Source organism: Aptenodytes forsteri, unplaced genomic scaffold, assembly GCF_000699145.1.
Source record: "Aptenodytes forsteri isolate BGI_AS27 unplaced genomic scaffold, ASM69914v1 Scaffold72, whole genome shotgun sequence".
NCBI lineage: Eukaryota > Metazoa > Chordata > Aves > Sphenisciformes > Spheniscidae > Aptenodytes > Aptenodytes forsteri.
Window position 1 is genome coordinate 6166061 of NW_008796193.1, and position 12848 is coordinate 6178908.

At 44.4% G+C, this 12848-nt stretch overlaps 1 protein-coding gene across 1 annotated transcript; it reads right to left on the minus strand.

Moving 5' to 3' along the window:
- Positions 1-3077: 3077 nt before the first annotated feature.
- On the minus strand, positions 3078-12848 carry ZMAT3 (zinc finger matrin-type 3). Its single transcript, XM_009288036.2, has 6 exons — positions 12836-12848; positions 8423-8748; positions 6699-6818; positions 4757-4923; positions 4547-4647; positions 3078-3471 (listed from the first exon to the last, which is right to left on the minus strand). Exons 2-6 carry the CDS (start codon positions 8690-8692, stop codon positions 3260-3262), a joined length of 870 nt encoding a protein of 289 aa, XP_009286311.1. The 5' UTR covers positions 8693-8748; positions 12836-12848; the 3' UTR covers positions 3078-3259.

Genomic DNA, 12848 nt, shown 5'->3' on the forward strand with positions numbered 1-12848 from the left:
AGTCAGGATCCACCCAGTTTCTCATGCTGACAAGTATGAGTTTGGATTGGCCTGAACCCTAATGGTATCAGTGAGGTGGGGTGTTTTCTCTTTGCAGTCAACAATTTTCTATGCTGGAGGGAGAGTGGGAATATCACAAACCGTTAAGCAATACTGAAGAGGGAGAGGCAAGCTTTGGTCACTTGTAGGGAAGGGCCACAACAGAGCACTGGGGCAAAGCAAGTCTCAGCTGCTTCTCCCAGCAAGAAATATCTTTCTTCCCAGGTAGGAAACCTGTCCTACTCTTGTCGCTTGAGTCCCACTGTCTGCTTTATACGTGCTATATAACCTACCACTCTGAAATTCTCAGGACAATGACACTCACTTGTTGTACTCCCTTGAACAAAACAAAGCAGCTACAGGCCTCTCTGTTCAGGGCCATTCCTCAAAACCAGACTCAGACCTGTGCAGAGAGGAGCCTGCAGGAACAGCCCCCTGCACCTCCCTTACACACCTTCCCGAACGCACTAGCACACTGGCGAGCTGTGGCACATTTGCACGAGCTGTTACCAGGAGGTAACAGCACATGGAGCAAACTGAGTTTTGATACCTCCAGCAGTCACTGGAAATGCTGAATGAGGAGCAGATCGCTGCGCTGGGAGCAGGAGCAGCAACCAAAGCGAACTGGTGAACAGTTGATTTTTGGGATACATGAAAGCAGACAAAAATGCCCTCTTGGCCCTAGCAATAAGCTAGATAACACCAGTACCTACAGCTCCTCCAGCTCATATTTTACAAAGTGTTGGTTTTCTGCTACTAATTGCAGCCTGTGGGAAATGCCACGCTTTAATTTACAGCAAGAGGGATGTTCAACCATAATGCAGGGATCACTCTGGTGAAACACGTTGTGGTAAGGCTCATCCAGCTCCCTCTGTCTCTGCACGGTGGTGTCAGACTAGCAAAACAAAAGACAGAACACAAAGAGAAAACAGAGCCCTTCTTTGACTGCAGAAGACAAGGGGAAAAGGCTGACGAGAGATTTTTGCAAGGGGAATGTTCTTCAAGGCCACACAGAGGGTGAGCCAGGGGCAGGAAAGCACAGAAGAAACAGACTTACAGGCTGTCAAAACTGCTTAGTTAGTGCTTTGCAACCTGGGCACCTGTCCTCCTACCTTCTAATGTGCTCCAGTACACAAACCCTGTTTAACTGGGCTTGGCACAAAGGAGGGGAGGGAAACCCATTCAAGAGGATTTCCATTGCTCTGCCTGTATCCGCAGGGCAAGGATCAGCGTGGAATGACGTAGGGGGTTGCTTTCGACTACTGTACAAGAGCTCACCTTGCCTGGATTTAGGAAGGCTGTGTTAAGGTTGTATGGCTACATGGTGCTCAGGTAGCAATACAATACTCGATTTCTGAGGAGCAGCCAAGTGCAACAAACCTTTTTGAGGTGGACTAGAAAGATGAATAAAAACTATCTGGATTTTTTGTTAGTTTACTCATTTTTCATTTTTTAAGGCAAGCAGAAAGTCCTTCTGGAATGCAAGAGGCAGGATCAGAATGGCAAAAAAAGGGGGTGGGGGAGCTACCTTCAACATTGTGCACTAGGTAGAATTTATCCCTGGTAAAATGCTACTGAAACTAATGGGGCTGCATCTAATTCAACCTACTGCCTAAAGAGGAGTGAGAGACAAGCCACAATGCTTCCTTTACCCCCTCTCTGCACCTGCCACTGAAGTCAAGGAAGCTATACCAGTGTACAGCTGTAGCAGCGCAGTGGTGAATCAGGTCCAACGGAGGTTACCTACATGCTGCTCTTGTCACTGGAACCAATGTTTCAGAAACACTGTGAACTGGATTCCAATCACAGCTCCTCACATCTACCCAAATGAGCAGAAAAATAAATGTCAGCCCTACTTCTGCCCTTTACCTTCTTTCTACTTTTGCTCAGGAAAATCAAAACAGACACAAACCCTTTGGGTTTGTCTACACTTACAAAGTTGATTAGCAAGTTTCGTGAATACTTCTGCATAGCCAAAAAGCTGTTACTCAATCATCACCCCGACATTTACATCCTACCTAACTTTGGATTTTTGATGGTCCCTAAAACAATGAAGTTCACATCAAGGAATGGAATTAAAACCCATTCTGAGATGGGAAAAGAAAGAGGGGGAAAAAATTCATCCAATATTGGTAGCTCTAGTCCAAAGGAGCATTTCACCTCTCCTCTACAACACCCAGTGGGCTTTGTCCAGGGAATGACATGGAAGGGGGACACACCGATATCTGCTCCCGAAGGTCCAGGCAGCCCTGTTCTCCCAGAGCAATAGAGCTGCAGGCCAGAGACCAACACTTGCTCTCTTCTACATCAGTCTGCAAAGAAATTACAGCAGACAGCTCTTCCCAACATATTCTTAACCCTACTCAGTCTGAGGCAGAATCAGAGCAGAGTACATCTCATCTGAGCAGGTTTGCTTTCCAATTCACTTCATTACGCCACCGAGACCCCCCCCAGACTCTCTTCAGGGAGATGAGCTACACCCATGGTGCATTAAGGTGCCCAGTCAACAACACTGAGAATCTTTTTTCATTGTTAACTGGTAGAATAGAGTATATCTGAATGGGGCTAATCAGCTGATATCTAATGTCAGATGTTCAGAATGAAATCTGCATCACAGAGGAAGCGGTAAGAGGCAAGACCCTCCAAGGAGGAGAGGTATGCACAGCCTTTCTACAAGGATGTGGAAAGAACTTACTCTGGGCTGTAATGGGGGCCCCACAAGCAGCAATTTGTGGACAAGTACACCACCTAATTCACACATTCACAGGCCCCATTCCTGCCCCTTCTTTACAAGCTGCCCAGAGATTCAGTTTGCTGTTAGAGGCATTCTGGAGCACTGCTCTGTGGTGGGCAAAGAGGGGAGTGGGCTTTGCACATGGTCCACCTGTGTGGTAGAACCACAGAAGTTCCCAGCACTTCTTGGGCTTTGCATATTCATGCAGAAGGCTGGGGAGAAGACATAAAGTCCTCCCCGCCACTCAATACAATGAAGAGCCTTAGATAATTAGCAAACAAACATCAAAAACACTTCATGTCCTGCACAGCGTCATCCTGCCAACTATGATAGAAAAAAAATCTAACCATACCATTAAGTTTGCAGGTGTTACACGTATAGCTCGAGAGCATACTCCTATCAAATGGAGCACAAAGCAGGGCATGTGGCAAACAGCAGGCGAGAGACAAGCTGCCCTATTTGCAAACTACTACCAAGGGTGGTGCATCATTGTACATAGCCTAGGTTCTCCATCTCATTCCTATACCGCTGTTCAGACACCTTGCTTTTATGCTGTTTACTTTCTAAGTGTTGTCTGAACTCCATCTCCTCGCTGGCCCCAGCGTTGCACATGGAGCAGTAGAACTGGCCACTGGGGGTGACGCACATGGCCAGATCCCGAGGAATCCTCTGGCGTGAGCGGGGATTGAAGTAGGGACCTGAGGAGACAACAGAAAAGCCTGTTTAATCTATAAGAAAGAAAAGCTTGAGGTAGCTCAGTGACAACTTCTAAGTCCAACAAACGTTTAAAAAGAAGCGAAAGATTAGCTTCTTTAACTGATTAGGGTCTGAACCTTATCTTCCCACATGACTTCTCCACTGAGATCTAGATTTATAGGGGTGTAGCACATAGGCAAGCAGTACTTGCTGGTATTTTCTGAAGCAGTAGAGTGGGCTTAGTGCCCCGGTCTTCCCAAGAATCAACAGGGCTTTGAAAATTAGGAGCCCAATCATTTAAGTGATGTGTCAAGTCTTTTTTTTCTTTTCCTTAACCCTCCAATTCCAGAATTAGAACAGTCTTTTGATTACAATAAGCTGCCTCAGTTTAAAATTATCCAGAATTAGAACAGTCTTTCGATTACAATAAGCTGCCTCAGTTTAAAATTATCACAAAGTGATATTTAATAGAACTTTACAAGATTTGTCTTTTCCACGACAGTGGTTAGAATGACATGATTAAACCAAGCTTCACCAGGAATCAGGGTTTCAGCTAATATGTGCTCATTACACAACTCAAAATGAAAAAGAGAAACAGATGCTGGGCTGGACACTATAAAACACACTTTAAATCATAGTAAAGAGGCAAAGTTAGTATCTAACACCTGAGGAAGGACTCTACTCTAGGAACAGATGGTCTTAGAGGGAGGCTAACATGCTCTCTCATTCTGGTCATGGGAGTGCAAGTACAGGTTGATGTGCTACAGTAGGAGTCAAAGCACCTGGCCACTTGCCAAGAAAATAAAGCAGGAAAATTGTCACCACTTAGAGCAGCCTTAGAGACAGGCAGATGGTAAATTAAGTTACAAACTGAGAAACCGAACTAACAAGCAGCCTGACAAAACAAAGCAACTTCAGCAGCTAGGAAAAAAACACGCAGACATGAAGGATCAGCAGAGCTAGGACCAGCTCCTTTCACAACCTGTCTCTGCTAAAGCAGACCTGAGAAACAGAAGGAAAACAAGTCTGTTTATTATTATTATTCCAACTATAGAACAGATGCAAGCTCCCAGTTACCTGTGTTGTTTTGAACTGTATACATATTTCTTCTGTTCTGCATCATCTTATATTCATTCCCTTCTTTCCTTGCCCTCCGTTTGCCTAGTTCTGATGCATCCCTGAAGATTAAACAAATATGAACAGCTGCAATTCAGTTTTCTGAGAAAAAGACTGCCAGAGACACCGCCACATGCTTTCAGCCTGAGCATGAAGTTGAACAATACCTACGAGAATGAGTTATTCTGTGCTTCTGCAAGACGCAGCCGTTTGGCATGGTTTTTCCCTTGGTAGTGAGCCTGTGCCACAGCCGGAGAACTAAATGAGGCATCACAAAGCTTGCAGTAATCATTCTCTGTGGCCAAGATCACTCGGCCACCTGGTTTACTGGATCCCATCTAGCAGCAAGGGGAGAGACAACATGTGAAACACAAGAAGGTTAAATCGTTGAAATATTTGAATCACAGGGACTGAGACCAGTATCGTCATCATCAGGCAACAAGAGAGCTGGAATTAGAGCATATGGATTAGGACACTCTCAAGCGCTCCCCAAACTGTTCTTCCAAGAACTTCATTTTCCCTGCCTCAGCCTCCAGGAGAATCTGCAAACTCCTTGAGACCTAGGCAAATCCCTGGCCTCAGATGGAGAGGAAAGCAATCTGAACAAGCACCCTGTACCTCTGCAATAGCTACAGAGGCTTGTTTACTTCACGGCAATGATTTAACTCCTCTACTCCTGGCTGCTGGGAGCTGATGAACAGAGACTTTCACACTGAGGAAGACCCACTGAAAGGTAAAGGTGCTCCTCTCTCCTATTTACAGTGTACCTAATCTCTCCACAGTACCCTGTCTCTACACAGCTCCCTGACCACACTAAGAGACAAAAAAACAGTAGCAGAGCTGCCAAACCTCTGATCCTTACCCTTCAGATAGGAGGACACCTGGATCAAGACTTCAGAGGAAGGACCCGGCCTCACATGCGTAGCTCCTGACATATAAAGGATACCTTGCCTGTCTAGTCAGATCACGCACTGATCGGGGCAGCAACCATGTCTCCCCAGTGTGTATCATCCAGAGAAAAGTGCTTTGTAAACAGTGCAACAGCAGCGATTCATACAGCCATGTCACTGCGGCTCTTGCCAAGTCCAGTTTCTCTCACATCTCCTTTGACACTGTTCAAGCTTATAGACACACGCACACAATTCTGACTTCTACGTTACAACATGAATCCTCACATGGCTCCAGAGTGGTCTTTTTATTGCCATGGACCATTTTCTCCATTAAAAAACACATCAGATACCCTAGCAGGTACAGCACCCACATCCCACTACCTAGGACTGGACCCCATGCCCTCTCGATTCAGTTCTGTGAGCTGCAAAGTTATTTTACGTGGGACTGAGTCTCCCTCTGGTGGCTCCAACAGCGTGTATAACAGTCTGCCACTTACGGCAAATGCTCTTTGCTTTTGTACAGACAACAGAGGCTTATGCTTTTGGAAGTGACAGGCACAGCGTTGATCCCTGCAGCCCAGCTGTGGTTCCCTGCACAGTCACATGCAAGAACCAGGTTAGCTGTTAAGTCCCATGACAATCAGAAGTGATGAAGAAGAAAGCAAAAATCATCTGTTTTGCCTCTAATGTGCCTGAGAGAGAATTAATCCGGATCATGGAGTGACCCATCCATTCACCCTACACACAGGAATGAGCACTGCAAAAGGAGCGACAAAAGAGGAATTAGATAACAGCCCTGGGCAATGGGTGTAGGAGCACCTAAGCACTTTTTCCATGTCGGCTTCCCTCACACAATGGAGGGATGATTGTGCAGAGTGGATGCCACACCCTTGTGTCCAAATCCAGCTCCAACAATGCTGTTTTATACCTGCCCTTAAACAACCATAATCATCAGCACATCGGACTTACCTAGGAATCAAAGTATTTGCCATGCAGAATTAGAACATTTCAAGTCCAATATTCTGCTGCAAGGGCAGATCAGTATCTGCGTCTTCAAAGGAAAGCAAACAGCCCACAACAGGCTATTTCTACCACCCCGTGCCATCACAAGGAAAATTCTTTCCCAACTCCTGCAGTAATCCTCAAAGCGAGATCTAGTTATCCTTATTGGGGGTTAGGTGACAAGTAAGCAGCATGATCTCAGTCACCTTCCCATGCCTTACCTGAGCTGGAAGGGAGACAACCTGAGGTGGGGCAGGCTCAACCGAATTGCTCATTCTGGCAGGTGCCGGACAGCTATTGGCAGCATAGTAATTTCGGAGTTTCTTACTGTGGTTTTTACCCTGGAAAGAGAATCCAGATTAATCGCTGTCCTAATAATAGTATCTTACACTGAAAGAAAAAGGATCCAGAGACCAAAATGAGAAAGTGGCCATGAAGATGGCGCCTCAGGTAAAGCAGCTGTCGTTCAGAAAACAACAGCTCTGAACTTGAAAGATGCTGGCATCCCCCCTTTTTCTCCAAAATGCTCATCACCTAGCACGATTTGGCCTCATTTTCAACTGATTTTCTCAAATCAGTAAGGTTACAATTAGTTCCTCAATCTGTTTCCATTTCACTTAAAACTAGTATTTTGTATTTTAAATGTGAAACATTAACTGCTTTGCATAGCTTTTTGATAAGCCTGAACACACACACACTTCTTTTCAAGAGGTTGCAAGCATGAGTTAAAACATGAGAATGAATCTAAAAACCCTGCTTCATATTTTATTTTCTCTTGGAAAACATATACGATAGTTCTTTTTGGTGTTTTGAAAACCTGATAGAGCTACGTGAGAGTATGTATATGCATTGTGGATATATAGTAAGGCATATGCATAAATGCAAGTTATGTATTATAAATGCACTTCTGTCCCCTCATGGCAGAAATACTGCAGAAACCAGATGTTGAAGTGTAACACTAATTCAACCTACCCCTTCACTGGCATGATACCACTTTTTCAGGGCCAACAGCAAATCTGAGATCTGGGTCTGGTGTCCTGAGGATATGGACAACCACCCTTTTGGATTTACTGGTGGAGAAAGTTAATATCTCCACATGTCACACAAATATAGCACTAGTAAGAGAGGGTACCAGTAAAAAGGCGTAACATAAAACTATGAAATATTCAATCTCTCAGCAACGAAGCCTATGCAAATAGTCTCTAACCTATTTCAGACAAGTCAATCAGACCAGCTTGAACAAAATTAATTTGGTCTGAGCTGGCTCAGCTGATGCTATGCAAAGCAGATGAGAAAGTCTGCATAAATGGCCCCACCAGCAGATCAGTCATGTGCATAACCTCAGGAAGGAGGCAGTGATGAGCACGTGGAAGCAGCTCCCTTTCCTAACTGCACTGCTGGATCCAGCAGAAAACATCGGTCCAGGCCTTACAAAATCATGTCTGTGGAATCAGAAGTTCTATTTTATTGGATGAGTGTACAGGTGGAAAACAGATTGCATAAAACAAAGGAAAATTATGAGTGTCTGCCTTTTCACCCATGCCATCTTGGTACTACTCCTCTGTCCCTGTGGACAAAGTTTTCACAACATGCTCCAGTGATGACACCTTAAATGAAAGCACTGCAGCATGTCTGAATGACCAGCAAATTCAAGCAGCGTGAAGATATGTCTACAGAGCAGTTCTAGCCACAGCTTCCAGTCCATTAGATGGTGTAGAGGTAGCTTGAGATGAGCTAACTCAAGTGCTGCTGCTGGTGTGCAGCCACCTCAACACAGCACTCAAAATCCCCTTGAGAAGCTAAGTTAGTCCTCATGCATTAACCCACACTTAGCTCTGTGCTACCACAGCAACGCTACTGGCAGTGCACATGCTGGCACAGGCATGTCTACACAAGCTGCAGATGCAGCAGCCCTGAAAGCTGTGCCTCCTGCTACTCTCCTTACCTGGTAATGAGCCTGGGCTTGTTGTGCTGAGTTCAGAGTGACATTGCAAAGCTTACAGCACAGAGGCTTACATAGTTCCTCCAGCATAGGGTCCTGCTCCACCACCTTTGCAAGCTCTTCTTCTTGTGTGTGATGAAAGGAAGGCCCCAGTCCGAGAGATTTTGGTGGGGACAGTGGTGAGCTGGGTCTTGGCCTTGTAGCCACTGACATAGGAAGAGATGAAGGCTTCTCAGGATGAGGAAGAAGTCCTGCTTGCTGTAGAAGAATCATTGGCCAGGAAGACTGTGGGCATGCTACTTCTGAAGGATGAGGAGTCTTCTTCAGATCTAGACCAGAGAGACACAAATGCTGAAATAAGCAGCGCTAACAGGAACATCAACGATCCAGGGGACATATTCTGTAACTTCATTGCCTCTACTTTATGCCTTTTCACAATGCCAAGCAGGATAAAGTCAGTTTATAACACTTCACCCCACAGGAACAGCAGCATCCTGGACAACCAGGGCCAGATTAAAAGATACGTGTATAAGAAGTGGCTTGAATTCCGAAATGTAGTTGTTAGTACCCCATGGCACCCTCCTGGACAGGTGAAGATTCCTAACCACTCATAGTACCTGACCCACAGCACACATACCCCACTGTTCCATGACCACTGGAAGATGTGATATACAACATGCACAGCACATACAGCTGTGTTAATGGGAATGGGAAGGATACAAGTGTCAGCCCCATCCTCTTCTGACAGCCTAAGGACAAGCTCACACTCCAAGACCTAAACAAATACTACAATGTATTACTGCTACTGATGACTTAAAAAGAAAAAGAACCCAAATATTTCAAAGCAGAGTTTTTTATATATATAGGTAGATATAAAATACACACACACACCCCCCTCAAATACTCACAAAGACCTTCCTGAGGAAAGATATTGTACAGCTAACTTTTCTCAAGAAAGTCAATGAAAAGCAAAGAGTGGAACCAACGCGAGCACACCTTGTTGTACACAGTCAGCTCCCAAGGGCTCTCTTCCATTGTCTTGTTGAATGACCTTGAGCTATTTCTCGTGTTTCCTTTACTAACTGCAACCAATGTAACATTTAAAGATGTATCTTCTTCTTCTGCAAAATGGAGAGCTTATCCCATATTAACCTTTATTCAATTATTTCTCAGTTAATTCAAATTCTTAGAACTAACCCTACATTTCCAACAAGGGGTTCTGAGAGGCTTATTTAATTAAAGTTTATAAATCACATCTAAAGCCCGGGATGAACATTCCTAGAATAATGCAGGGCAGTGATATCATGAATCAAGGCACAGCCACTTTCGTTAATGCCTTATTAGCTTCTTGTCATAACAAATCCTGTTCACTGTTACACTGGGATCGAGAGAAGCATTATCTTGGCCTTTGCAGATCACTCCCAGCTAGGGCTGCATTGGTAGCAACCATGTTCACGCTATGGGCTTTGTTCATTTGTTTAAGCAAATAGTGAGCCACATCTACATTTTAAAATAACACTTCCGGAAAATTAGGGAAAGGTAAATTAAATGCCACCTCAGAACTTTGTTCCTAAGTTGCGTTTGAAAATAGAATTTGACTTCAAAGGCATTTAGGAACCTGGAGAAGCAGACAGCATTTATCTGGGATAACTTCTGGGATTTTCAATCTGCTAAAATTAGCAGGAGATAAATACCTTGCTACATCCAAGCTATGGAAAATCCCAGTTGATGCCTGCATTTTTAGGTACTGTATTACCTTTGTAAGTCTGGCTCCAGAGAGGTCTATGTTCTATTAGGAAAAATAAATATAATTAAAAAAAAAAAAGAAAAAAAGAAAATCAGTGGGACTAAAATGCTCAAGTGACACAAGCATTTCTGAAATGTTTACCTCTAAAAACAGGTTTCCAAATAATACAAGACTGGAGGCAATTTAGTTATTACTAGTAACTAAAGGTAAGGAAAAAAAGAAATGAAAAAAAAAACAAAAAAGAGCATGCATCGCCTTGGGGACAAGCTTTTAAGACAGTAATAGAGCCACCAGGAGTTTTTATGTTTTTAAACAGCCCTCCACCATCAAGGCTCTGAGGAATTCCAGGAGAACTATACCTAACTTGATGTCACCATAAAAACAAAATCAAAACTGGTATCATGAAAACTAACCGAAACAAGATTAAATGAAATCCACCACAAAGAAGGAAGAGGAAACACAGGAATGGTGTGGTGCAAATCATCCATCAGCAGTGTAAATTCCGTAGTGTTACCTAATTTCTCTCCAACTTTCAGCATACGTGTTCCTGGTTAAACAGAACTACGGGATAAGATTTTGCTATCTTTAGTTTCCTCAACTAGTACTCTGTAGACAGTCTAATTAATTTCAGTGGGGCTATGGATGGAACAAGTTCACATTCATGATGGTTAATATATCATAACGCAGGCCTATCAAGGCAGTTTAGATCAACTAAGCAAGCAGGTAAGCATACCATCCAATTTCAGAGTTTTATTACGCCACCATAATTGGCCTCTTACCTTAAAATGGGAGTAAATTATAGCTAAATACTTCATAGAGCAATATAAAGAGATCTACAGCAAATGGCAATCGCGATCCATCTGCTTAATTTTGCATGAGTGTTTGTTGCATCAAGTCTTCCATACGCAACTGTCATGGATGGGGTTTGTCACATACAAGAGAGGACACAGTGCTTACAGGATCTGTATCCACAGGGGAAAAAGTGTAATGTACTATTCTTAGAAAATCTTTAATTGTAAGGCCATTTACTGTTTCTTAAAGTAAACAGTAGTCTGAAGATAAAAATAAGGCTGCATGGGCAATTTTAAAATTAGAACTTCTCAACTTGGCATATGCAACTCTGATTTTCTTCTAATGGTGATCTTTCATCACTGAAATTGCTTAAATTATGTTGATTTTTTTTCTTACAGATATTATTTAAAAGAAAAAAAAAAGAATCACTCAAATTCAGCTTATTTACATGTCCCTTTAACCCTCCACTGCTGGTCACTACAGATACTTTCTCCTGGACAGGGTAACAGGACATCTTTGACTCCTCCTTTCCTTTCACATGAGAAGCTGCAAAATCTTACACTACAAAACAGCAAAGGAATGAAGAACCTCCGTCACCAGGGACTGATAACGGTACAGCCCAAGGCAGGGTAAGGACCTGCAGCTCTCCAGGGTGAGCTGAGGAGACATTCTGCCTCAAGACAGCATCTCTCAGATCTCAGCCACGCCTCCTCCTACATGCCATATGGGCTAGGATATACTTCCACTCCGTGCCAGTTGTCCTCAGGTGGACGCAAGAGAGACGGGCACGCAGCCCTCCTCACTACTTTCAGGTTAGGGCATCCCAAGGGCAGCACTGAAGGAGGAGACCCAGCCTCCATGCCCTGCGTACCACAGCCTGGTAGTACCCAGGCACTGCTGGTGGCACAGATAACAGGAAGCAACCTCCCCAGCTGTCAAGAGCACAGTTCCGGGAAAGGAACTGGTATGGCCTTAAATCTGAGCACCATTTGATGGGGAAGGCACACACAAAATGTGACCTTCCTTGGCCATAAGTGTAAACCACAGTGAGACATCTACGTGCCATGTGTTCCCACCAGAATTAGTTGTTAAATGCAGCTGAGGCAACTAATAACAGTGATAGAAATCTATACAAACGATGAACAAGTTGTGGGTTTGTTTTGGTTTTTTTTCCAAGACAGGAAGCATTTCTTCTCAAGTCCACTTGTATCTCAAAACATCAACATCGCTTAACCTAACTTTGCCAGAAAGTCTACCTTTGGCCATAGACTAGGCCTACAAAATTCATCCTGCAAGGCAGGGTCATTTTATAATGCTACGGGGATTAAAGACAGTACACCAAAACAAACACACATCATACACAATCCTACCTCAAGATGCTGGGCCCACTAACCCACTACTGAAGAGGATACATATTTAGTAACCCAGAAACTAAAGGCATTTTTTTCTCTTACATCAGTAGGGTATCAGAAACCACTGCTGACATCCTAGCAGACATTTCTGCAAAGTTGCAAGCCTTGCAGTCTTGGTGACGGAGTCTAAGAGATAAAAAGTCCTGGTACCTACTACCTTGGAATAACTGCAACCTGAGCAAGAATTCAAGGCACCGACGCACAGTTTTGGAAACGCAGATGTAAAACCAGCATGAAAGAAAGGCAGACACAGCCACCCGCATCACCGAAGTAGCTTAAGCACCCCTGAACACGGCAGAAACACTGCGAGCCCCCCGTAAAACCGTACCGATAGGGAAAGCCGGCCCCCAACCCTACTAAACACCCGGTGCACCCACCCACCGAGGCCAGGGCCGTGTCCCCGCCGCGCACACCCCCAGCCCCACGCGAGCACCCCTGCGCCCCGCGCACCCAGGCGGCACCTACCGCGCCGGCGGGG